Here is a 25,952-nt window from a genome sequence, read left to right as displayed (position 1 = left end):
CGAGTCGTGGTGAAAGCGCTCAGGAATGCGAGTCGTCAACAAGCCGCCGTCAGCTGGAGCTTGAAGGTCCCCGCGGCGGTGCAGCTGTCCGGCTCCAGGTAAGGTCCAACTACCGACTCTCCCCAAAGTGACATTAGTGTAATGACTTTATTGTTCGTTTAAAGCGTGAGGTAGAGGAAAGAGGTGTGAAACTGCCTGTTGCTGTCGAGGAGGACGTCGAACTCTGGCGCTTCGGTGAGCGCCACTGTTTGACATTTCAGATTCTGTCTCTTGTCATTAAAATAGAGTCGCTCATAAATAAAAGAAGAACGAAAGCATTGCCACTGTCTGCAAACAGCAGAATAACTGACGAGTAAATCTAAAGCAGCGCTACATGTACTGTATATATTGATGTGCTAGTGACACCGGAGACACTTGTGTTTAGTTACTAATGTCGAACTAAACGTCACAATAGACATTCAAAGATTTGGGTGAAGAAGGGTTCTTATTTTTGTTGTTGACATAGTAGTTGAAATAATAGTATAGTAGAAACAGGTCAACTATTTATTAACGCCTGTCCTTAACATGGTCATCACCTTCCCTTTTATGAATGTTTTTTTTATCTGCTCGCATGCCCCTTATTTTATCTGCATTGTCTATGACTTTCTATTTTATTATTTAATTTTTTTCATGGTAGAACTTTTTAAAATCTTAATCCTCTTCTGGTGTTTCCTCACACTTGACCACCCACACGGGGCCTAGTGTCAGTTGTCTAAACAGGGACTAGATGACTAAGTGATCCGCACACGTGATCCAAACCTGGTCCCAAATGTGGGGCCAGGAACATGCACATTTTGAGAGGCTGGTGCTCAAGTCCAAAATAAAAAAAGGGCACCCGTCGCAAACAAATATGATTATTGTTGTTGTTGCTTGGTTGGTTTGTCACTGACATTAGCAAACTTCAAACTTTAGATCACCCTTGCAAGTGAAGTTGCGGTCGCATATCCCTGTGGAACATAAGGTTGCCAGTTTGTGTCGGGCATTAGACTGTAATGCCTTACACCCTGAGCCAGTTTTAAATGTCAATTCAAATAACTAGGCTATGTAGTGTTTTATAAACAGCCAGTCGACAGTCCAATATCAAAATACATCTTTTTTTAAGAATGAAAGGTAAAAAAAATGGGCTCCAGAGGGGGTACTTTTTTTTTGCAGGGCTGGTGTATGAGCACCAATAGGGTGTGTACGTCCACCCTAGCACTTCCTCTACTTATTCTGAGTTTGTGTCATTGCTTGTGTGTATGACGTGGTGTGTTTGGTTGATTTATTTATTTATTTTGGCACAGATGCAACTGAGGACCAAAACAGCCAAAATAACTATGTGCTTCACTCGTGTAGATTTGCGACCTCCTCAGACGTGTGAAGCCTTCTGTTGTATTTACAGTGCTGGAGGTCCAGTTATCAAAATCATCTGATCATTGACCGTCTGGTTCCTCTCTTAGAGCAGTAATCGGCGTCATGGCGGCGACACTGATCGTTCTGCTGCTTGTGGCTCACATCCTGCTCTACACCGAGTTGGTGCTGGCGGACGGCGACTACTACGACGTGCTGGGAGTCACCAGGGACGCCACTAAGCGCCAGATCCAGAGGGCGTTCCACCAGCTGGCCCTCAAGTACCACCCGGACCGGAACAAGAGCCCAGGAGCCGAGAGGAAGTTCCGACAGATAGCTGAGGGTGAGAGTCCAGGATAATTCTGTGGTAAAAGTGTAATAATAGTTGTGATGCCGCCCATTTCCTTTACGCTGGGATGAGGGATAATTGGTTATTGGTCCGATATTGAAAAAAAAATGCAGACAACAAGACTGGGGCTAAAACACACCAAGGTGTGGTCACGACTGAAACCACTTTAATAGCTCTTTGAATCAACCGGCTCTTGTCTGACAGCCAAAACGCCAAAGAGGTGATAAATATTTGACGTGGCGACTAACAACATCTTTTTGTCCACTAGCATATGAAACCCTGTCGGATGACGAGAGGCGGCAAAACTACGACAGGTTGGACCGACAGCCTTTGCCAACAAGTGACCACAACTTCAAGCAGTTCTTCCAGTCCTTCAACTTCGATGACGTCTTCAGGGACCCGTTTGCTCAGTGGCCTGGTCACCACGCCCACCGGGAGGCCAAGGGTGGCCGGAGGAGAGGTTCACAGCAAAGAATGTTCGGAGACATGTATGATGACCTGGACAAGCTGTTCACGTCCTTTAACGCGCCACACTCCAGGACAACATTTGCTGGTGCGGAGCGCCACTGCAGGACAGTGACGCAGCGGCGCGGGAACATGGTGAACACCTTTGTTGACTGCTCCTGATAGGTGATGTCTGCCGGGACGATAACAGGTTTTACGACGTGGAGTTGCAAACAGAAGCTAATCGGTTTTGAAACTTAGTTCCTGAACTGATACTGAATTTGTGTGTGTGAAGATTGCTGACTGTGGATGATGCGTGTGGCCAGGTGTGTTGAGACATTGAGTCTCACGAACACTGTCCACTGTAATGGCTGCCAGTGTGCAGGTTATTTAAGCAATACTTAATAAGTCTAATTACAGTTTCGGTCCAACCCTGTAACACAGACTCTCAGGTTGGCACTAAGCAGACATTGCATTAAGAATGATATTTTTTTATTGTGAAGGGAGTTCATCATCAACTGTTACCTCTTGTGGCTAATCTCTCGACAGATTCCATTTTGTCTAATTTAAGAACAAACATCCGTCGTCGATCACTTTAGCAAGCTAAGCATGAAATCGATGCGGCCAACGTGCAATATTTTGCTGTTCACTTTGCCTCTTATAAGAATAGTGTTAAATGTCAGCAGCTACAGCTTCACACACAGCAATAACTGATGTTGATCAGACTGGGGTGACATTCTGACGGCTTGGAGTAACACGGTGAAGTGCTCATCTAAAACTCAATCATTCGAATTAGTCAATATTTTATTGTTCATCAGACTGCATCATTGTTCCTTAATGACTGGGAAATGGATTATGGAACCGTGTTATGTTGTAATCATAGCAACCATAGCAAGTTCCCTGGGCGGCCATGCTAACCGAGTACTTCATTCACTTTAGATGGACGTTGGGATGAGGATAAGTGACATTTCGACTGAATCCAGTTGTACATTTACAAACCAGAATTATTATAATCCAACACTGAACCAAGTCTGACGTTAATTTGAAATGTCATTTGAAATCCCAAATCACAACACGTATCCGATTCACTGAGAATATGTCGGATTAACTCAAAATGTCCATGAGATCCATGAACTGAGATGATCTCCATGATCCCAGAGGAAGTCAAGATAATTGGATTAGGTGTGGACCACCGTGCTAACCTGAGGAAAAAGGGTTGACAAGCAAGTCGTCAGAAATATGACCAGCTGATCATCTGACTTACTGATCGATGTGTGAGCTTAGCTGCTGGGTTTTCATGTTCGCACTTTCCGTGTTGTTTGACTTGTGAATGAATTCAAATATAGATATATATGAATATAACTACATCCTTTCATCAATATTTATATCAGATGTGCAAAGATTACAATTGTAATAAAGTATTAAAGATGCACTCAGTTTTTCTCAGCTCATGTGTACTAGGCATCACATTATGGAGGTTTCCAGCAACCTTCTGCCAAGTCTGTGACATGTGGAGGTGGGTCCAGAGGAGATGCTACAGAGGGATATCAAATGAAGGACTGTGTCTATGAAGTTGCCATCAGTGACTGCATCACAAAACCCTGGCTCGCACTAACACAAAGACAGTTGGTGCACCAAGCACACACTCGCTGTACTGTGTCACAACAACCCAGAAGAGACAAAGAACATGAGCGTAGAGAACACACATTAAAAATATACACAAGATGTACAGACAAGATGAGCGTTAACACGCACAATACACAGCAGAAACAAACATGACCCACATTGTGACGCAAGGAATGACGTTCGACTGTTTCTGTTGTGGTAGGCATGCAAACTTGACAAGTCATCCAACACTGTTGGTTTGGTTGTGTGGCTCGCACCGTTGCTTTTTTCAAAGTGAAGAATAAAGTTTACCTGTGACTCCTGGTTGCCAGCAGGATGCGTGGAACACTGCATTCCGACAGACCTCTGTTTTTGCACAGTGGCTATTGGGCCGGTAGAGTTGGCCACTACAAAGCATTTGGGCACAGTCAGCAGCTCGACAGTCTGACGGCCACCCTGTTTCACATGATGCCAAAAGGTGGATGGCTCATGGCGGCTATGTAACATCTTGCAGGCATAACTACGTCATCTGATTCCACACTTGTAAAACTCTCAGGCTGATAGTCTCTTTGTTACGTAATCCCACATGGTGTTTGTGTACTATATCTTGATGACTATGACACCCTTGATGGCTGACTTTCTCCAACCTACTTACCTCCATACAGTCAGTCTGGATCACTATGTTAGGGTATGAAAGGGTTGACAAGCATGTGGACAAGTCCTCAGAAAAATGACAGTCGAATTAGACATAATCAGTTTTGCTCAGCTCATAAATACTAGGTATCACAGCGCAGAGGTTTCCACCATCAGGCTTTCAGTGAAGAAGAGAAAGTGCCCTGTCACACTTATGTAACAATTTTCCAGAGAACACATCTGACAACTTTACTATAATGTCCATGAATAGTCACCTTAATACTTGGAATAGAAGTGAACCTCAATTCATCGCCATCTACTTATCTAAGACATGAGTTTTCACAACTCTTACATTCACAACTGTGATATTGTCATCGGAATTCTGATTATTGTTTATGACGCCATCTTTCAAGTGAAGTGATACTCACGCCAATGAGACATGCTCACACACCACACTTCCCATGTTTCACTCATTTCTAGCCGAGAAGCTCATCCACCCAGCCAGACATTTCCTGAGATCAAGCATGATAAAATGAAGGACAATCCCGGTTGACTCTTCCTACACACAATGATTTTTGGTCGTAAATATTTCAACATTTCGGGGGTAAATTCACCTTTAACACCCCGCTGACAAAAGGATTCCCTTATGATAATCGGGTGTTTATCATCCTTGGTCAGGACGGTGCAAAATTGGGACAAAAACATCCCAGTTATTGGTATGTGCGTGGCAGCTTTCAGGTGACAAAACTCAGTTATGCTTACCAGCTTCCTACTGGGCCGTGTTCATGGCTGTCATTTGACATGTTGCTACCAAATCCATCTGTATGACTAACTGTCTGTTTCGTGGCCTGGTTTGCCCAGGGCCCTTAACAGGTTCCCATAGCCTGGTGCCCTAAAGTTTTTACTGCTATTCACCTCTCACATCTCACTCTCACGTCTTGGAGTGAAGTCATCCGTTCAATTGGTGAGTTCTGTGATAGTCGGCCTTGGCCTCTATGGGGAAGTTGAGGGGTGCAATATTCAGGGGTGGACACCAGGTGCAGATTCAAATAACCATTGTCATGTAACTTGTCATGTAACATCTTCTCTTTTTCACAACAGCGGTAGGACTGTCGGGTCAGAAGCAGTTCCTCTGCCCTCCACATCTTCAGCAGATTTTGCCTTACCATTTTTTCTTCCTCAGTTGCACATTTTGGGAGATCACATCTAACAGGGTCTCCCAGTCTTTGTGGGAGCTGTGGTCAATTCGAGCAGGGTTTTTTCGGGGCGCAGGTACACCACACTACGTGTGTACCACCCACAGGCCAATGGAAGGTGTGAAAGAATCCACAGATCACTCAAGATGTCTCTGCGTGCTCTGATTTCAGATGGTAAATAGGTGCATTGTTTGCCTCTGATCATGCTGGGTCTCGGTTCAGCCTCCTAAAAAGACTCTTACACAATTTCTATCTGAGACCTTTGCTCCACATTTCTGAAAACAGTCGCTGGTCTATTGAGTCTGATCCTGGAACCCATTTACAGGTGTTCTCCACAGGGGTTTGGGCCAGTGAAGCTGGTTTTTGAGTGTTCTGATGGTCCATTTGGACTACTGGAGACGGGATCAAAATCAGAAGTTGCTGACCTTTTTTTAACCAAGGCCACTGTGTCACCTGAAGGTTTAGAACACACTTCGGAAACAATGAAATGTATATAATGGATGGTACGTTTTGAATGAATGAATGTTTATTTCAATCTCCTCTAACACATTGTAAACATGTTACATGACAAGTTACATGACAATGACTTTTAAGCCACGACACACTTTGTTCACTGGAAAAAATCCTGAGTCACACCAATAAAGGAACCTCAGCCATAGCCCAATTGTGCTCAGTCGAACGTCGTGTGGAAAATCCCTTTTAATTTATGAAAAATTGTAGCTACTGACACTCGGCTATTTTGGATTTATTTGGTTCTACGTTTAGTTTTTAGTCCACTTTTAAACTTTGATGGTCTACGAGTGTCAGTAAAGTTTTGAAGTGAGACGTCGCGTCACAGTTGCAGACTGTCTTTGGCATTGTGGGTCCGTCAAGTAGCACTCCATTGTTCTTTCGTGAAGGAGTGTGTGATCAAGTTAGAGGCACATCAGGTTTAAATAAATAATGTGTGCCACTGGTTAAAAAACAGTGCTGTCGACTGTCCATTTCTGACTCTAAACATGACCAGCAGTGTCTCTCTGTACTTGCTAGCTCAGGAACTTTCAGAATTCTTGTTTTAGCAATACAAGATAAATAACTAAAACAACATGAACAACTATAACAAACACAAACAACAACACAAACATACATACACACAAATATAAGTGTCGAGTTAACAATGGGGGTGCAACTAGGAGTGTGGGTGTGCATGTGTGTGTCAATGAATAAACACATAAATCCCTGAGATTCAAACGCCTCACAGTCCATACTGTTGCGTTACTTTGGCAGGTTCTTCACAATAATTACCAATGATGTGACAAGAAGGATGATCATTGTATGATTTTTTTTTTAAGGCCTGCAGGCGCCACATTGTTGACCCCTGAAGTGTTCACTTGTGCATGGGATGGCGTAAAATCAGCTGACATTTGACAGCTTAAACTTTCTGTCTTTGACTGTTTGGAACGAAAAACTGCAACCAGTGCGACACTTTCCGGAACAGTTTGGTGACCCATGGCGACCTGTGGGTCAATTTCCAACTGGTAGTCCGAAACAACCGTAACGTGACCCGCTAAGAACCGTACCAACTCATGACGAGTTGGTGGCTTCATTGGGGCAGCAGCTGATCCTCTGTTTGCTCCTGTTTGAAGATCCTGGATTATCACTCACTAGCGCCACCTGTGATAATAGCTTGGGGATGTAGTTGATGTCATAGTGATGTCAGAGTGTTGCGTGTTTGTCATATCCCTGTATGGCTTCTGCCGGATTACGCGGCTGCATGACCATCTCCAACCCCCAGTGACAACGGCTCCCTTGACTCATTGTTACTTCAAATTAATTCTTTCTAGGTCACAGCTTCAGGGTCTTTCTCCTGACTGTCACAAGGGAAGACGATGGCCGATCAGCCTGCTTCAGGCAGGTGCCAGGAAATTCCATAATTTAGTGTTTGTCATTGAAAATCTGTGAAAAGCTGCTTTCATAAAATTATGTCAAAATCAGAAACGTAACTAACACGAACAGTACAATGTTACGTCAAACTGTGGAGAGTCTCTGTGTATTTCTTACACTGCATTTGTTTTTGTCAGGGTGATTAAATGAGTAATAACTCTCCCAGTGATAGTAGTAGTATTTATATGGATTTATTCGATATTTGTCTACAAAATTAACGGTTCATTAAAAAAAACTTCTCTTTCAAAAGCTGCTTTTATAACATCTTATATGAATCCTCAGTCCTGAGGCTTGTAATTGAAAAACTGTCTCCACAAGTATGTGTGCATCCACAAATTAGTCTCCACAAGGACAGCCATACAAGTATACACACACACACAGACACACACTTAACTCCACCTCCAGCACTCCACTGCGGTACTTAAAGCTGCTGCAGCTCATCGGTTCTTCACTCGAACACAGAGAACAGCACCATGGTTGCATCCGTACTCCTCACCAGTGGAGCGAAGATGCCCATTGTGGGTTTGGGCACCTGGAGGGTAAGACTCCTTTTCACTCTTCACCTCTAGATTGCAGAGCAGGAACTTTTATCTTTGAAAAATGAAGTACTGTACTGTAGTAACTAGTAATAGTGCACATTGTTGGAAGAGGGTACTAGCAGTCTTATTGATATTACTACTGTAATTAGTTATTAGTTTAAACCTCTAGTTGTACTACTACATGAAGTATTTATCGCCAATGTCCTAATCTAGTAATACTGCAGTAATGGTGATCATAACGCACTGTGTATTTCAAAGCACCTTTAGTAAGGTATAAAGGCAGTGGGAATTGTGATGATGGTGAAGGGCTGCGCACAGACTGTAGTGTTGTAGTAGTGTTAGTTGTACTAGTGCAGCAACACTCACTGTCTTAAAACTACGATGAGTGTGGAACTGGTTTTCACAGTTGGAGTAGTATTATTACTAAAAAGTCCAACACAGGCGAACATACAGAATTTCACTGAAACGGAAACGTCACTGAAACGTTCCGGACGACCCAGCGGGAACTTCTGCTTGGCTCCTCGGCCATGCTGGGTCTGATCTTTGTCAACAATTTAGTGAGTTAAAAATGATTGACGGCAAAAGTTCAGTTCCCAGACAGGGACTGGAACTGGCGGCTGCATCAGGTGGTAAGTGCAACAGGGTAATACCAGACACAACAATAGTCAAAGTCAAGTCAAAGTCACAGAAGAGCTTGCTGTTTCCTCTGGTGTTTCCTGGAAGGCGATGCCTCACAGGGCGTCAGTGACCATTTGGCTGGTGTTAAAGTGCTGACTCCATCAAGGAAACGTAACCACCTGTGGTCTTGTTGAACAGGCAGAGGACAATGTCACCGAGGCTGTGCAAGAGGCCATCAGTCTTGGGTATCGGCACATCGACTCCGCCTACGTTTACCAAAATGAGAAGGAGATTGGCGAAGGAGTTCAGGCCATGATCCAGAAAGGAGTGGTGAAACGGGAGGAGCTGTTTGTCGTCAGCAAGGTGACGATTCTCATGGTGTCAACTCTGATCTGAGCTCTCCTGATGCCTACGTCTCACACTCCGACATCCAGATGTGACTCTCGTCCGTGCTTCTCTTGCTCTCTGATTTAATGTCCGTCTCTCACTTCAGATAAATGGGAGTGAGACAAGCTATGAAATTGTTAACAATACTAAGTTTGACATGTCTGGTGCGATGAGTGTGCTGCAGTATGTCACGCCCTCACGCCCATTGAGCTTATGTCAGTCAGCCCTGTCACGCAGACTAATCGCTTAAGAAGAAAACAATAGGAAATCACTGGTCTCGAAGCTGACACCACCTGACCCGAGTCAAGCCTAAGACTAAAGCATACCAGGACCGAGACAAGATCAGAATCCTGAGGGAGCGAGACAGAGTAAAGTCCCAGACCGAGTCCCAGACTGCGACCAAGGTTCAATTGGATTAGCCATTGTAAATCCAATTGGACCAGCAGAAACTGGACCAAGTTCTACATTCATGAAGTTTATCAACTCTCTTCCTACCCGTTCTCTTTGGTCAACCTCACACCATCAGCATTCTTTTACATATTCAAACTGTTGTTGAGTGATGGCCCGGTTAACTGAGCTCTCCCTCACAAACGTCACTATCCACTTGTTACCGGGGCTCTGAAAGAGGGACCAGCAGGAAACAGGCAGCAGCAAAGGGACCAGTGAAAACAGGTGCATCCACAACACACAGCGACCACTCCTTGGAGCATAATACCATTTTTACTGACTGACTGACTGACTGACTGACTGACTGACTGACTGACTGTTATCTCCCTCAGTCATTACAATAGATGATTCTACTATACATGAGGACTTCTGGTTCAAATAGAGCAGCTTCTACAAAGTTTTTTATTATTATATTTTTTTTAACAAGGTCTTGCACCTACCCAATGTTGGTCTGTCCATGGGCTCTTAAAGCATTCCAAAATTCATTGTAAAAACTCAGTCCATTAACCAGATGGAGAACCACCCGTTTTTTTTCGCCTCTCGTAGAGCAGCTTTCGACAATGCTTATATGTAGAGAACCTTGAAATAGCGACTGCGACCCACAACACACTGCGAAATTGCATAACTGATCAGCCCGGATTTCAAATACATTATTTACAGCAGAGGTCAAAGGCCAGCAGCTGACTGAAGTCATGTGAGGAGGGTTCAGCTTAAGAATGGCGGGGTCAGTCCACACATTGTCAGCCCCATGACGTGCGACATTGACATTTGCAAGTGGACTTGTCACGCTACCCACATGCCACGCTGTTGGCTCCCTTGCATGACAACGTCGTTCAACCTGCAGAGTAATGGTTGTGTCATGTTCTTTCAGTTGTGGAGCACTTGCCACCTTCCCTCTCTGGTGAGGAAGTCTTGCGAGAAGAGTCTGAGCGACCTGGGACTGGAGTATCTGGACCTCTACCTGATGCACTTCCCCATGGGCATGAAGGTTCACAAATGACTCAGCCATCAACTGCAAACCTCCACTACAACACGTTTCTCATTACAGCCTGGAGATGAGCTCTTCCCTCTTGACGAGGAAGGAAAGATTATTTCAGACGGCTGCGACTTCCTGGACACGTGGGAGGTAGGGCTGAACGCCCATCTTTAGTCTCAGGCTGTGTCCCATTTCTCACCCTAACACTTGTTTCTGACCTTGACACTCGATCATGAGTAAGTGTAGTGTGTCCCAACGGCGGATCACCTTTCCATCTCACCCTGTCCTCTGATTCCTCTTCTCTCAAATCTATAAACCTCATGTCCTCCTTCACCACCTCCATCAATCTCCTCTGTGGCCTTCCTCTCCACCTTCTGCCTGGCAGTTCCAACCTCAACATCTTCCTACCAATGTACTGGCTCTCTCTCCTCTGTACATGTCCAAACCATCTCCATCTAGCCTCTCTGACTTGGTCTCCAAAACACCTGAGCACATGTGCTGTCCCTCTCATCCTATCATCATCCTGCTCACTCCCAGAGAGAGCAGCCTCTTCATCTCTGGATCTTCATTTCCAGGATACAAAAGTACTTTATTTAAAGACAATGTTGGACAGGACAACGGGGACATTTTAGTAGAGGACTACTCTTCTGTTTACTTTCTCTCGTATCACACATTAGCGACGCAAATGGGCTACCATGTCCAACAACATGAAGAATACAACATGTATGTTCAAGTGTATGTTTTTATTTCTTCTTAACAAACAACAGTTGTTAACATGTTAACGTCGTCATATCTATAACACCGCAACATAGCGGCAAAGCTGGCTTCGGCTGCCCATTTCTTCTCCGTTGGTTCACCAAACCAAGTGAGATTATCACTAAGGTTGCAAAAACGCTGGAGCGAGCATTTCCAAAACGTCTCCAACACTCGATACGCAGGAAACAAAACAGTGGCAGCCAGTGACATGTTATATTTATGTGTGACGTCATAAAGAGTTGTCCCAATTCTTAGGGACGTCAGTCACTTCACTGATGCTTACTGTGTGTTTGGATGCACAGGCCATGGAGGAGCTGGTAGATGCCGGACTGGTCCGGGACATTGGCCTCTCTAACTTCAACAGCGAGCAGATCGAAGCGATCCTCAACAAGCCTGGTCTCAAGTACAAGCCGGTCGTCAACCAGGTCAGAGGAAAGGATGACAGGCGGAATATTAAAAAAAACAGCCTATATCTAACTTTAAATCCATGCAGATCGAGAGCCACGCCTACCTGAGCCAGGAGATGCTGATCAAGTACTGCCACTCCAAAGGCATCTCTGTTGTGGCCTATGGTGCCTTGGGATCACCTGGCCGACCCTGGTGAGACGACAGACGCTGCACACAAGGAAGTGTGTGTAAAAGTGGCGACCTTGCTTGATGAAGCGAAGGTCACGCCTGGAGCCTCTGAACCAAATAGACTTCCTTTTCTATATGCACAATCTTTTGACACCAGACTCAACAGATGCTGTCAAAGCCCTGCAGTATTACACAAGTAATATAAGTGTACACGCCAGAATTCCATTGACGCCAACGGCTCTTCCTCAGTTTCCACCCTCTGATAGGTGTTTTCAGGGCACCAGTGCCTTCATTTGCTTCCTAGTCAGGCAAGTGAAATTGACTCCAACATTGTTTTTCACCACTTGGTTCTGTATCACTCTGCAGGGCCTCAGATGAAGAGCCCACCTTGTTTGAGGAAGCAGAAGTCAGAGCCCTTGCCGAGAAGTACAACAAGACATCCGCACAGGTGTTGTGTCTACTTTACTTATCTACTCTATGGCTTGAATTGTGTTTTTATCATCACTATTTCTAACCAGTGCTACCAAATTCAAACATTTGGACCCTTGAATTTCCAGTGTTATAGTTCATTGCCAATTCAGCACAATTCATTCAACTCATTCAGACTTTATTTGGATATTTTTGGAGTTTGGCCTTCCACTGTACCCATCCGTACCTACCAGGTCGTGTACCACTGGTTCTGCTTCCTGGTATAGTCCTATCCTGCACTGTCCTCTAAAGGGAGGCAACACTCAAATGGAGGTGCCACAGTGATCCAGGAAGGTCTACAACCTGGTGCTCATGGAATGGACACTGGCAGCAGGTCTTTTTGGCATCAAAATATTGTCTTAAAACATCCTAGAAGTCTAATGTGAACCCAGGGCGTAGCCTTTGTCAGGGGTCATGAACTCTGCCTAAACCCAAGTTCATGAATCATGCGGCAAAAAGTGCCGGGCTGTGCCACCTGGTTGCCACTGGAGGTTTTGTTGGCAATGCTAAGGTCTGATGACACAAAGAAAAAATTTGGATCCTCCTGACAGACTTGGCCAAAGTAACTTGCGCTCCACTGGTCTCACTACACAAATGGTCAGATCACTCTTCCTAACTCACCACATCCTTAACCTCTTCCAGATTCTCATCAGGTTCCACATCCAGAGGAACGTTGTCGCCATTGTCAAGTCCATAAAGCCACAACGGATCAAGGAGAACTTCCAGGTGAGCGAGTCCTCTTCAGAACCATGCCGGCGTGGAGACAAAATCTATACGTTTTCTCATCTGTCCCAGGTGTTTGACTTCTCCCTGACTGAGGATGAGATGAAGACCCTGCTGAGCCTGAACAAGAACTGGAGAGCATTCCCTGTAACCTGGTGAGCTGACTTGTTCGGAACATTAGAACCACCTGACCGATAGGGTCATAATGGGAACCTTTGTTACCTATTGGGCTTCATTAAGAAACACACAAGAATGATACCTAGCCTTCACACAAAGATAGAGCTCACACTAAAACCCACAATATCTCAAAGAACAGTGCACAACAGACCTAGAAAGCCACCTTATTAGATGGGGAAAAAAGTGTGTCTTCGGCAAACCTGGGACCAGGATGAATGTCAGGTCCTCAATTACATTAAATGAAAGACAATGAAACTGAAGTTCTAGTTATGCCATAGAAGTCAGTGGTCATCATGTCTCACTATCACTTTCTGCTCTCCAGGGGATCCAAACATAAAGACTTCCCTTTCAATTCAGAATACTGAGGCTGCACTATCAGATGCCAATTCTGAAACAACGAAGAGGATTCAAAATCACCTCAGCATTCCAACTCTTCTGTCACGCCAGTTCACTTCAACCACCAGGATGTTTGAATATCTGACAACGGATGAAAGATGGCAGCCGAACCACTGACTCTTCTGCTCCTTTGAGTTTTTGTTAAGAAGTAGCAGACATCCATGACGCAAGAGATGCATTTTCACTGCTGGGTCCCTCACTCTTGAAGATCCAGGAGTCGTCCAGGAGAGTCTCACAGTAGAACCGCAAGAGAAACTAGTTTGGAGGTCAAATACAAGAAAGACAATAAAGCCAGTATAAATGAACACAATTCTGAGTGTCACCTTTTCATTGACTAGCAAACACATAACAGATTTCTGCTGCTCCACACATTTATTTGATTTAGCTTTTCGCCTCAGTAACAAAGGGATTCTTTTCAAATGTGCCGACTCATCGCCTTCACAGTCTCTGACCCAGTAACGCCAAACCAGAGCTCATTTGTTTGTACTTGGCAAATGAAATGTAACAGTACGGGTTGTGTAAACATCGAGAATATTAGATTCTCTGTAACAAAAAGGGAAGTGTACATGTTTGACAGTCCAAGGGAGTGTGCCAGGAAATGTTGCAGGTTTTACTCACAAAACTAGGAGAACATATTCAGTGCAGGTAAAACTTTCTCACCCTCACTGAGCTACGAAAGACAACCGTCATTTAGCGGTTTGACTGAAAAGAAAATTCAACTAGGAAACAATGAGCACACGCTAAAGAGCCTATCTCAAATGTTCGCTAACATTAGCTTGAGTGTCTTAAACTAGAAATTCACTTCATGCTCAGCAAACAGCAGTAGGTAACTATGATAGATGAGTGGATTGTCAGTATCACAACAACAATAGCTAGTGTTTAGCGCAATAGCTAGCAAGAAATTAACCAAACAAAAAACAAAGCAGCTGTAAGAGATCATGCCCGATTTCATTTTTCATGTTAAACATTTTGGTGATTTCATCATATTTTAGCCTTTTTAATTTGGGCTGTTGCATTTTTCCAATGCCTGGGATTACAAACATGTGAGAAAGAAATTCCTTCCAGTGTTTTAGTAAAAACAATGGGTCTGAATTAGATTAGCCAAGAGATGTACGCATTTTAAGATAAGTTTAGCGTGGATAGATTACTTTTCTTTTTCCAGTCAATGTTTTCTTTTCAATTGAAATGTCATTCATTTACCGCATATCATCAGTTTTCTACACATAAATACCAGATGTTTCACACTGTCATGGTGAGCAACCATGAGACAACATGTGATCTGAAATCCACAAATGACTTCATCCGTCAGAAAATCTGACATCTGACACGAGTCATTGATGGAGAAGGCTCCAGCAGCCGCCGGCTCTTTCGGGTCAATGCTCGGCCTTAAAGGGATAGTCCTTGTGCTTGCGAGCCCTGCAAAGACCACAAGTGTTAGTGATGCCCTCATTACACACCACAAAACACACACATACGCGGAGCAGGGACAGGCTCGCCAGTTGCGGTTGAACGACAGAATCGCCTTCATCTCATCCTCGGTCAGATTGAAGTCGAAAACCTGAAACAATTGAAACACACCTGTGAATATTTAGCTCAAACAGTACTCAAAAGTCAAGGATTTTGTCTTGATCTCTCAACTGTTTAAAATAATAAAACACAAATAAATACAATTTCAAAGGCATTTTGTTTGTTCTGTTGACATCTGTGAATTGGTGATCGTTTCCTGCCGTCCTTTTTCTAATGACATGGATTCATCCCTGCAAAATCCTGCTGTTTCTTCTTTCATCATTATTCACAACTCTACTGTTGAAACAGTGAATGAACCAGTGCAATGTCACGACATCGCATGCAACATCACACCCTGCGATGCTGGGAGTTGCCACCTCAGCAGATATGTTTACATTTGATTGTGCTATTCTCAAGTGATATTTTATAAGCAAAGCCAGCAGTACCTTATTTATTCAGTATTTAGTTCAGTAGGGAAAATACTTTTGCATCATTTGTGTAGTTCTACACACCAGCTTGTCATTATTTTAGTACTGAATGAAATGTTGTTTAATGATCTCTGAGCATTTAAAACTTTTTTATTATATTATTAGGTTATTATATTTGAGCTCGTTGCAACAATACTGCGAAAGCAATGCTACCTGTAATTATTTTGGTCACTATAACCGTGACATGAAAACGCCGCATCCTTAGGTCTACAATTCATTACCTGAAAGTTCTCTTGGATGCGCTGGGGTGTGACGGACTTGGGTATCACAATCATGTTCCTCTGGACATGAAAGCGGATCAGGACCTGGAGGCAAACTGGTGAGCAGGGCAGTGTTAGGTGCAAGTCTTGATCGAGGTCTGGAATACCTGGGCTGTGGTCTTCTTGTGGTTCTGGGCAATGGCCTGGATGGCCGGTTCGTCCAAAAGAGACGGGTCTTCCGGTTTAGCCCTGAAACATACAACATTTCAGCACTGATGACAGCAAGGACGGTAGCCGACTGAAACACACTCTGCCGCAAAATGATTCATGCCCCATGAAAAGAAACATTCCAGTTTAGATTCATTTAGAAAATAATTAATTTCTGTGTATGTTATGTCTTCTCAAACCCACACATCAGTGGATGAACTTTACTTTCAGTGAAGTAAATATAAGGCCAAAAGTTGATTTTCACCCATGTTCAGAATTATTCATCCCCCTGGCAAAATCTCAGAAAAACATCTCATTTATCTGGAGCATGGGTGGCCAACCAGTCAGAGGCTAAGAGCCACATTGTTTTACTGTGTTGCTACGAAGAGCCACATCCTACAAATATGTAAGGCTGTGAGGCTCACCTGGACAGCTGGTCACGTGACTCAGCGGCAGTACAGCAGTTAAAGCGCATGCCTGCGTGCCACTAGGTTGCTGGTTTGCGTCCAGCGTGTGTCTCTTGCGCATTTATTCTTCTAATTCAAACCTTTTACCATGATCATCCTGGAAATATCGTGTAGATAGAAATGTGTGTGCCATTTATTTTACTTATGTATTTTCTTACGTGGCTCATGCCACCAATAATGTGGCCCCGGTCTGTGTGTGTGTGTGTGTGTGTGAGCGACGCTGCAGACTGGAGCGTCTCATCTTCACGCCACTGAATTAAACAGACTTCACGACGATCAACAATGAATGATATGTGAAACACATGCCATACATTTAGCATAGGGAATGACAAAGTGAAATGTGGGGAACAATGTAATGTAAATTGTGTTGATCGTGGATCTGATGACGGTCTCCAGACCGCGACTCACATTGGCGACTCACATCTCACATTGCATCTTATTTCCTCTATAAACAACCATCTCAACAGCAACTTGACCAAAATTCCAGCTAATGAGCTAGTGGCTCATTTGGTGAAGAGCAGTGTGAATCTAGGGAAAGAGCTGCATGCGGCTCAGGAGCCGCAGGTTGGCCAGGCCTGATCTGGAGTTATCTCAAGATGTTTGATGGTGGAGCGTGATGCCTGTGTCACTGCCTAGTCAAGCGATTCAATTGGGGCCTTGGTTGTTGTGCCGGGGTTGTTATTGACCTCTCCACAGATTTTCCTGGCAAATCTGGCAAAACACTATATGCCTCCTGCCACGTCCACTGAGGTTTTCAACAGTGTTGAACTTGTTGTACTTGTTGATGATGCTCTGGACTGTTGACACGGGACATCATACTGCATGGTTATGACCTTTGATATGGCATGAACAAGATCTTCACAGAGCTCCTTGTTCTCGGCCATAAAGATCAGAAAAGGAGACTGGCCAGAACATTTTCCCTCTATTTATACTCTTCTGGGAAGACGCTGTTTTGATCATTGCATATTAGCTGGTCGACAAAACAAATGTTCATTCCATGGGAACATCTTGAGTTAAGTATGGAAAACAAAAAATGACAGGATTTTCTGTGCTTTTTTTCCAGGAGTATAATAATCAACTTCTGGTCATATATTTACTAAAGGAAGTTAAGCCACGAATAATGTTTAAATGCAGTGAAAATGTAATGTGTTACTGACGAGGCATGGCAGAACGAATGTAGAGCAACAGTGGAAGCCAGTCTGAGTCGAAATGCTACAACAGCTCAAGTGCAAGAGTAAGCACAGGTTACATAGCGAACAGTGCAAAAGGTGAGTGACTGACCAGGGTCTGTCAGGGGAGCCCAGTGGGCTGTAAGCAGTGACAGTGATGCCCTGAGAGTGGCAGAACTGGATCAGGTGCTCTTGAGTGAGGTATGGATGGCACTCCACCTGTGGGCACAAACCAAAGCTGCGGTGAAATGTTCCACCAGCAGGGGAAGAGGACAAGATTTGGGCTGTGTGACACTGATGCGGACAGATTGTAATGATCATAAAAGGTCAGTGGCCCGAGGGAGAGCTGCTGTGCTCCATTAGGTCAGAGGATAGCAGACGAGAGACAGAAGAGCAGAAGCAAAACAAGATTCTGGCTGTGGGGAGCCAACAACCGTTCTCATTTAGCTCATCGATATAAGAGGGAGAGTCAGACCTGGTTGTTGACCGGTTTATGTTTGAGTCCCGGCTTGTTCAGCACTCGCTCCAGCTGCTCCTTGTTGAAGTTAGACACACCAACCGCTTTGACCAGACCGGCATCCACCAGCTCTTCCATTGCCTGGTTTGGAGATGGAGCAGAGCTTTCTGAAAAAAACGCTATGACCACACACTTGTCTATTCATCGATCTACAACATCAGGGGTGTTCGGAAATGTTACAGAAAATTAAGGCGACTCAGCATTTTTCCCCCCAAAGTCAGTGCACACAAATGAAAAACTACAATAATGTCCTGTGCGTGTGGAGATTTACTCCATTTCCAATTCAGTAATGACATGAGAAACACAGCCGACAAAAGGCGACACATATCCTTCTGGCACATGTCGGTTAGTGCTGTGCTTTCAACCAGGGGTTTTTAATCACAGAGTGTTTTACAGCGCCAACTCCGCCTTGTTGTTTTGGAAAGAGTCTGCCAAGAGAGACTCATTGAGAGAAACATTGGAGGGAGTGTGATGTGAAGCTGGTGCGACACAAACGCCAAATATTGTTGCCTGCAGGAGGGACAGGCACAGCACTCTTCAGCTGACCTGTCACATGACAATATTGCCAAACTTTTGGCATCCTCCACCTTTGCTACACTGTCAATGTTCTGTCCCTGCATTTTCAAGACAGGTCAAATACATAGCTAGCGAACTTCTGAATGAAATGCTGTTTGAGGTTAAGAAGTTAACTGTGGCTGCGTGAACGAGAACTGTTCATCTTGATCAGAGGAACTACAGCGTTATATATTTAGCAATGGTAATTATTATACGTAGACACCAAACTGCACTTCCTGCTTTACCTCCCAGGTGTCCAGGAAGTCAGTGTCATCATTGACAGTGTCTCCAGCGTTGTCCAGAGGAAACAGTGCATCTCCAGCCTGTAAAAGTAAGTGGAGAAAAATGATGACCAATGAGGATTCCAGTTTCCTGTGATGTACAATTTTAAGGAGTAAAGATATAACTTGCGTATAAAAAACAAGCAGCATCTTAAAAAAATGGTGCAGCTTTGTCATTTTGAAGACGTCACAAATCAGTGCATAACTGAAAGACTCACCTTGAAGCCCATCGGCCAGTGGACCAGGTAAAGATCAAGGTAGTCCAACTTCAGGTCAGCAAGGGTTTTCTCACATGCTTTCCTAACCATGGACTTCTCGTGGAATGTGCACCAGAGCTGCAAAAGAGAAGGTAAAACAATATTTTCTCTGTGCTTTTACAGGCAGTGTTGTGATCCAGACCACCTAATCTGAGACCAAGACATTGAAGGGACCGAGATTCAGTTGAGACCAAGACCAAACTGAATGCAGAACAAACCACTGTGGACAACAAACTACTGCATCATTCCAGTTGCAGTATTTCAGATCAATATTTATGAATTTATGAAGCTGAATGCTGCCTTTTTTTGGCAAAACTCGGCTGAATAAATTCAGCCACAGAGTATGGCAAATATATTGGTCACATCAATATTAGGTAGTCTGGGTGTTCCTCAATCCTCAAGTAGGTGCCAGCGAATCTCAAAACTGAGGAAGCTACGTTCCTCAATCTCGCTCCTTAACTTAACCTCCTACCACGACAGCCTTTGCACTCTGAGGGAGCAAGCATTTTTGAGGTGGAGGATTAAGGACGGAATTGGAATTCAGTCTCGGTCTTAGACTCTCCATAACTTTTTACATTTAGATGTGGTCAGTTCAGAGTGACCTTTTGCCAGAAGAGACACATTTAATGTCATTCATTTACGGCTGCTGTGACAAGTTACATTTTCACACAGTGGCAAGAATAAAGTTGATCTATCTATCCATCTAACATCCACAGAAAGTGCTTTGTCGTCTCACTACTTCGTGTCACAGTTTGACCAGAACTTGGATACTTCTAAACTGCGTAAAATCCAGTTTCTCATCCCGTGTAGACACACCACTTGGCTACCTCTCCACTCTTGCTACTTCCTCAGAGTGATGAAACACAAGGAAGGACGATGCACACAACAATAGAGAAGCGTCTTTTGTGCACTGTAATTGTGTTGTGAACGACAGCCCATTGACTTGTCATCACAGCGGTCAATCTCACCTTGCTGGTGATGAAGATCTCTTCTCTCTTGACCACGCCACCGTCGATCATGTCCCGAACTCCTTCTCCAACCTCCACCTCGTTCTGGTAAACAAACGCAGCATCGATGTGGCGGTAACCAGCTGAGATGGCGGCTTTTACCGCTTCCTTCACTTTGCCAGGAGGGGACTGAAGAACACCAACAGATACATGAGTCAGATACTGTCAGATATCAGGGAGATGATGAAGGCCAGCAGCAAGTGAAGGACTATGAAAACAATGGCATCTGGTTTCTGCAGCAGCTTGAAACCCTCAAAGTTGCAGGATATGAGACACCTCTGTGTCCAGTGTGTATGTATTTGTCTGTCCTACTATGTGTTGTAAGAGGTACACTACACTTTGGTATCTTTAGTATGTCTTAAGGCTCCACAAGTTTCACCACAAAGCATGTGACATTTTAGTCATAACTGAAATTAGGAAGCACAAAACGACAATTACTGACAGAATCACAAGGTTTCACCACAAGACATAAACAGTTAAACAAGCTCAACTCAAATCCACCTTCTTGAACAGATTTGTCTTGGTAATTTTAGTGAAAATGTTTCAGAATTCAAATGTTGGTTGCCACCTGGAGACGTGACATGACATTTTCTTGGTTACATTGTTACTATCAAGACTTTCACACAACATGTCAGACGTTTATCTTTTTCCAATTCGGTTTTCACTCCTAGCTTCTGTACGTCACATACGTAACAAACGTGTGGTTTGCATCTAAACTTAGCAAGTGCTAGCAAACCTGCTGATAGTCTCATGTTTCATAAATGTAGTATCATGAAGGGGAAAAACTACGCTAGCACCGAAGCATGACGACTTCATAGGTAAGTGAACACACACATACACAAATAAGTTCAAACACGCACCTTCCATGTACCAAGTCCAACAATCGGCATCTCTGCACCTGACGACAATTTCACGGTCTTTGCCATGGTTTTATCACAGCAGGCGAATAAGTGTGGTCGTAAATGAAGCAAAGGCTGTAGCCAACGGCGGAAAATTCAGCTGACAGGAACGGCTGCTTCAGAGTGAGCGTCGTTTGGTAATTGATTAGTGATGTCTGCGTGCTGAGTTTAAGGACGCCATGTTTGAAAGGTCACAGACCGAGCAAAACTATAGATGGAAACAACAGAAAAAAAGAAAAGTTCAAAATAAAAACAGTATAAACAATGACTGTAAGGCGGGTAGTAGCAGTTTTATTGATGGATCAATGAAATCGAGACGATTTTAAGACATTACTCATCCAAAATGGCCTCATCCTTGTTCCATTAATCCCTTTTTTTTTTTTTTTTTTGCATTTTACCGACCGTTCTGAAACACCTTTGATATTTTTTTTAACCTATTTTTTTAAAAGTAATTTTATTTTAAAGGACGTCGAAAATAAATGTCATTACATTTAGTCAAAGGGGATAATTGTGTAAAGTTTTTGTAATGCTAGGACTCCTATGATTGGGAAACAAATGTGGAAATAAACAAGAAAAAATAGTAAAGAAATAGTAAAGAAAAAAATCACTACTTAAAAATGTAAATACTTACTCAACAATTTACCGCGATTGAAAGATCAGGCGTTATTCTATCGTTGAACCACTTGAGGGCGGCAGCACTAAACACAAACAAGTGTGACTGTGTGAAGAACGGTATTGTTTCCAACCACTTTTCAAGTCAATTGCTGGTTGATGTGGGGTCGCCATTTTTCTCTTTATTGGCGCGCTGTGTCAACACTAACTGAAGTGATTTGTGTATTTACTACTGACTGTTGGTGGACAAAATCGTGTGTGTAAGTAATTTGTTCTTGTTCAGTGGTTTATAGATTTTTTTTTTTATTGCACATTGATGTGATGTGAATCACTTTCTATTAATGAAATAGAGTACTCACCGACAAGTAATAAATAATACCACAACAACCATTTTAAATGTTGATGCATTGAGTTATTTTATTTCATAAGCACATGTTCCCCGAAGAAACATGACATCACTGCCACAGATTCCACTTCCAACATTTCAAGATATGTTGCACCTTGAAGCACAGTGTAACACAATGCAGCGAGGGAACACTGTAGTGGAGTCATGAGCGATGATATTTGATGAGTACAAGTACAACAAAAAAAAGGCCAGCATCAGTGTGAGTCCCTACTGTACACTGGTATCACTATTTGGGACATCCCATCCCAAATCTTTTTAAATAATGTTGTGTGCCGACGATGCGGTGTTTTATTTTTTATAGCATTGCTCTTTTTATGTTAAGTGATTAAATGTATTGTGAAATCTTTTTTTTTTATGATTTGTGTTTAGTAATTACTGACTGTGTTAACAACTGTTTTATGTCAGGTGATTTCTTGAATATTGTTTGTTGTTCTTATTGGTTGTAAACTTTTGACATTTGTGTTCATATACTTGGTGTTAAGATATTTATAGTGTTTTGAGACTGATTTCAATGAATAGGTTTTTGTATTGTTTGTTATTAATGGCTTGGTAATTTGAAGTTCCATTTAATAACATGCCATTGTGTTGTGTCTTCAGCTTCCACAGTTTGTTTTGTTATTTTGTGTTTTATTGACCTTAGTTGTATTGTCTCAGTCAATGTTTGGATTGAAGGTTCATTGTCATATATTTGTCATATGTCAAGTGACTCTTGTGTTTAAGCGCTGGAGCTGTATACGGATGAAACGCTGTTTGTATCAAGTTGCTCGATGCCGATGTCATGTTACAAAGGTTGAGAGTTCCAAAAGAAAACAGCTTCTGCATTTCCAAACAATTGCGAAGACAGTCAAGCACTAGAAAAAAATAAGCTTTAGCGGTCGGACTTCTGATAACATCATGCCTTTGTGAAACAAAGTGGCAACGGAACTTTGGTCTGAGGAAAGCTGAACAGTGTGTAACACAGTGTGACGTCACAGTATTGAGCATTTATTTTCTTATTTATTTTGTCTCTCTCCGGTGTGTTATTCTGAATTTTGGAATCATTAAATTAAAGATAAATAATAATAATAGCACAATTAAAAAAAACATTTAATGACTAATTTTTGGTAAGTGCTTGGGAATTATGTCATAGTTTAGTGTGAATTTTCTGTGAGTATTCCAGGGAAAAAAAATGTAGTCTTAGCAAGCCACGAATCAATACATTATGAAGATGAATTACTGGCTAATATGCTGCTCATTCTCATACTGTATGAATAAGTAGTTTATATAGGGTGATAAATGTTCCCTAATCTACACTGTCAAAGTAAGGACTAATAGACAACAAACACCTCTCCTGCGCATTTCTTTTAACTGGACTCACATTATTTCTAGCCTTCTATGACAAGACCACAGAGAGTTCCCTTTCACCATTTTATTTGCTGTCCGTATTGTTAAACTGTTTCTGCAGGATTTGGATTAATATTCTGGAGCAGGGATCAGGGACAGGACAAGCCCAACAGTTGTGTTTAGAGAACTGTCACCATGATCACAGTTGTTTCCAGTAGTTTCTTTTTGCGTTTCTTTGCTGATGCTCACGTCAATATGTGTGATGATGTCATGTTTAGTCGTGTGTTGTTTTATTGGGATTCATGTTTAATACGGTGGCTGTTGTGTGAGAGGTCATGCATCCATCAACTGAGGAGAAACGATGGGCACGAAGAAGACAAAGAAAAAGACCTTCTATAAAAAGGCAGAGGAGGAGATCTGATTTGTGACTCTGCTGACAAGCACGGCAAAACAGAAGCTCTTTCACCCAAACATTCCAACACATTAACAACTTGGAGCTTTTCTTAGACGCACAAACACGTTTTTAACACAATTTGGAACGTGAGGCGCTCGCTTGCACACACTCGACTGTGGAGGGTTTGTCGTCTGTGAGGAAACAGAAGGGAAATTGTGTTCTCTCCTGGGGACGAACTCGTTGTTAGTTTTGCTGGCAAGTTTGAAACATTAATAGTTTCATCACAAGAAATTATTTAAAAAAAACCAGGCAACTATTATCTTAAAAAGAAAGCAAATTCCAGAATTCAGAATTAAAAAAACAGTTGACAATAAAGAAAAAGTAACTATACAGAAATGCTCAACAGTGAAAAGCATCATCACTGTTTGAATTCAAAGAAAGAAGAAAAAAGTCAAGAATGAAAGAAAATTGTAGCCTGAGAAAAAGAGCAGGAACCAGTGTATTAAAAAAAAAAAGTCAGTAAGGAAACAGAAAACAAACAAAACGGAAAATGAAAATGAACTTTAAAACGTCACAAAAAAGTTTCACCACAAAACACAGAACTTCAGCGATCCAGGACGGGTCACTCTGGTCCTCTGTCCATGTCCTGATAAAAACCTGTGGGCTTTGCAGTTGACACTCAGAATCCAGGTTCTGGATGTTGGTCACCAAGTTTGGCAACATGAAGTGTCAGTGATGTCATCACCGCGCTTCGCCCCGAGAAAAGAGGAAACAGAATTCTTTAAATCTGCGGCGCTTTCACTTTGTTGTGACATCAACAGCTGATCGTTGAAGAGACGTCACCAGGACAGAGACTCAGGTGAGTGAACTTTGACTCAGAGCAGACTTTTAACAGATGTGGCAGAATTGACAAACAGGATCCTCAAACAGTCAACAACAACTACTTTTTATCACTACTTATTTTCCCTTCAATCAGTTGGAATGTTTGTAAACAATGAAAAACCTTTCATATTTAACTGTCGGACTTTTCAATGATATTTGCACTTTTTTTCCAGAGATTATTGTTGCTTATTGTTATAATGACCACTTTTTTGATTGTTATCAGAATGATGACGCTGTGATTTCTACTGGCAGTTGTTTGTGACTATTAGTACCAAAATTGTAATGATGGCCTCTTCTATTATTGATAATCACATATATACATATATCGCTATGACAACATGCAGCTGTTACATTATGGATTAAATCACAGTTGAAGAAAACCAATAACAGGTCACTGGTTTTCTCGCCATCACTGATCAACCACGCAGCAGCCTCCTCAGCAACCAACACATAGCACCACGCAGTAAAACCCAATAGTGAAACATCCTGCTGCTTGATTACTCTTCAAACCCCAAAATGATATTTATCAAATCACCATGGTTTTTCTCCTTCAAAGGAATAAAATTGCAATTTGAGCCGTTTATGTGCATTTAATGTGTTCAGGGAAGGAAAAAAAAAGCTAATAAATGAATGTATCTACTGCCCAACAATGGATGGGCATTTTATCCCAGAGACAAATGTGACTAATTTGATGTTATCAATATTAGATTGTCATTAATATACTGTATTAATGTCTTAAGATGGCGGTGGCCATGAGTCCAAAAAGATTGCGTTGAGTTGGGAAAAGGAGTGAAAAAGAGTGAAGCACTGAATTGTAGCAGCTGAGGGCTATTTACATGTATATTGTATATATTTTGGTTTATTTATTAGTTTTTTTAATGAGGCAGAGTCTTGGTGTTGTGTTGCGTCGGGTAGGTTCTATCGGGTAAATCTGCCAAAAGTGGTTGGGCATCTGCTGTAAATCCCCACAACAGCACTCCATTACACTTCCAAATGTACGAATTCTTTCAACTCAATTGAACTCGATTTACAGCCCTCTATTGTTTCCTTCATGCCCTACTGACTCATTCAGTAAAGGACAGAACATCACAACATCCAGCATCAGCCATCGTTGTTAGCGGCAAGAATCCGTTCCTCCTTTCTTTTTTAAGGAAACAATTGATAACAATGTTGTTCAGCTTCTGTTTAAAGGAAGAGCTCT

The 25,952-nt window shown here is 42.7% G+C and overlaps 4 protein-coding genes across 6 annotated transcripts in view; 3 read left to right on the top strand and 1 right to left on the bottom strand.

Annotated features, from left to right (window-relative positions):
- The first annotated feature begins 9 nt into the window (after window positions 1-9).
- LOC128756996 (dnaJ homolog subfamily B member 9-like) lies at window positions 10-3,586 on the top strand. Of its 2 annotated transcripts, XM_053861943.1 has the most exons (4): window positions 80-98; window positions 165-234; window positions 1,479-1,711; window positions 1,986-3,586. In XM_053861943.1, the coding sequence occupies exons 3-4, from the start codon at window positions 1,495-1,497 to the stop codon at window positions 2,342-2,344; spliced, it is 576 nt and encodes a 191-aa protein (XP_053717918.1). In that variant the 5' UTR covers window positions 80-98; window positions 165-234; window positions 1,479-1,494; the 3' UTR covers window positions 2,345-3,586. The 2 variants fall into 2 exon arrangements, with proteins under 2 accessions (XP_053717917.1, XP_053717918.1); XM_053861942.1 differs by lacking the exon at window positions 165-234 and having other exon boundaries at window positions 10-98.
- A 4,397-nt stretch (window positions 3,587-7,983) lies between these two features.
- On the top strand, window positions 7,984-13,881 carry LOC128756995 (aldo-keto reductase family 1 member B1-like). The gene is made up of 10 exons (XM_053861941.1): window positions 7,984-8,057; window positions 8,874-9,038; window positions 10,381-10,497; window positions 10,558-10,635; window positions 11,544-11,666; window positions 11,735-11,841; window positions 12,184-12,265; window positions 12,928-13,011; window positions 13,081-13,163; window positions 13,508-13,881. Exons 1-10 carry the CDS (start codon window positions 7,992-7,994, stop codon window positions 13,548-13,550), a joined length of 948 nt encoding a protein of 315 aa, XP_053717916.1. The 5' UTR covers window positions 7,984-7,991; the 3' UTR covers window positions 13,551-13,881.
- akr1b1.2 (aldo-keto reductase family 1, member B1 (aldose reductase), tandem duplicate 2) lies at window positions 11,507-21,291 on the bottom strand. 2 transcript variants are annotated; one of them, XR_008414344.1, is made up of 11 exons: window positions 21,096-21,291; window positions 20,197-20,364; window positions 19,190-19,306; window positions 18,936-19,013; window positions 18,094-18,216; window positions 17,731-17,837; window positions 15,943-16,024; window positions 15,797-15,880; window positions 15,057-15,139; window positions 12,907-14,997; window positions 11,510-11,838 (listed from the first exon to the last, which is right to left on the bottom strand). XR_008414344.1 is itself a non-coding variant. In XM_053861939.1 (10 exons), the coding sequence occupies exons 1-10, from the start codon at window positions 21,159-21,161 to the stop codon at window positions 14,955-14,957; spliced, it is 951 nt and encodes a 316-aa protein (XP_053717914.1). In that variant the 5' UTR covers window positions 21,162-21,291; the 3' UTR covers window positions 11,507-14,954. The 2 variants fall into 2 exon arrangements, 1 of the variants encoding a protein (XP_053717914.1); XM_053861939.1 differs by having other exon boundaries at window positions 11,507-14,997.
- A 3,400-nt stretch (window positions 21,292-24,691) lies between these two features.
- Window positions 24,692-25,952, top strand: part of tfec (transcription factor EC) — a 36,108-nt gene continuing 34,847 nt past the window's right edge. The window contains exon 1 of the mRNA XM_053861382.1: window positions 24,692-24,728. The gene's annotated coding sequence lies outside the window, so the exon portion shown is untranslated. The remainder of the gene's footprint in view (window positions 24,729-25,952) is intronic.

This window comes from Synchiropus splendidus, chromosome 4 (genome assembly GCF_027744825.2).
Source record: "Synchiropus splendidus isolate RoL2022-P1 chromosome 4, RoL_Sspl_1.0, whole genome shotgun sequence".
NCBI classification, from domain to species: domain Eukaryota; kingdom Metazoa; phylum Chordata; class Actinopteri; order Syngnathiformes; family Callionymidae; genus Synchiropus; species Synchiropus splendidus.
The sequence above is the reverse complement of the archived record's forward strand: the minus strand, read 5'-3'. Positions and strand labels throughout refer to the sequence as shown.

Coding starts and splice junctions, on each gene's coding strand:
- LOC128756996 (XM_053861942.1), top strand. CDS start 1,495: ATGGCGGCGACACTGATCGTTCTGCTGCTTGTGGCTCACATCCTGCTC. Junction 1,712..1,985: donor GTTCCGACAGATAGCTGAGG/GTGAGAGTCCAG, acceptor TTTGTCCACTAG/CATATGAAACCCTGTCGGAT.
- LOC128756995 (XM_053861941.1), top strand. CDS start 7,992: ATGGTTGCATCCGTACTCCTCACCAGTGGAGCGAAGATGCCCATTGTG. Junction 11,667..11,734: donor ACAAGCCGGTCGTCAACCAG/GTCAGAGGAAAG, acceptor AAATCCATGCAG/ATCGAGAGCCACGCCTACCT. Junction 13,012..13,080: donor GGATCAAGGAGAACTTCCAG/GTGAGCGAGTCC, acceptor CATCTGTCCCAG/GTGTTTGACTTCTCCCTGAC.
- akr1b1.2 (XM_053861939.1), bottom strand. CDS start 21,161: ATGGCAAAGACCGTGAAATTGTCGTCAGGTGCAGAGATGCCGATTGTT. Junction 18,217..18,935: donor ACTTCCTGGACACCTGGGAG/GTAAAGCAGGAA, acceptor TCTCCAAACCAG/GCAATGGAAGAGCTGGTGGA. Junction 15,881..15,942: donor ACAAGAAGACCACAGCCCAG/GTATTCCAGACC, acceptor GTTTGCCTCCAG/GTCCTGATCCGCTTTCATGT.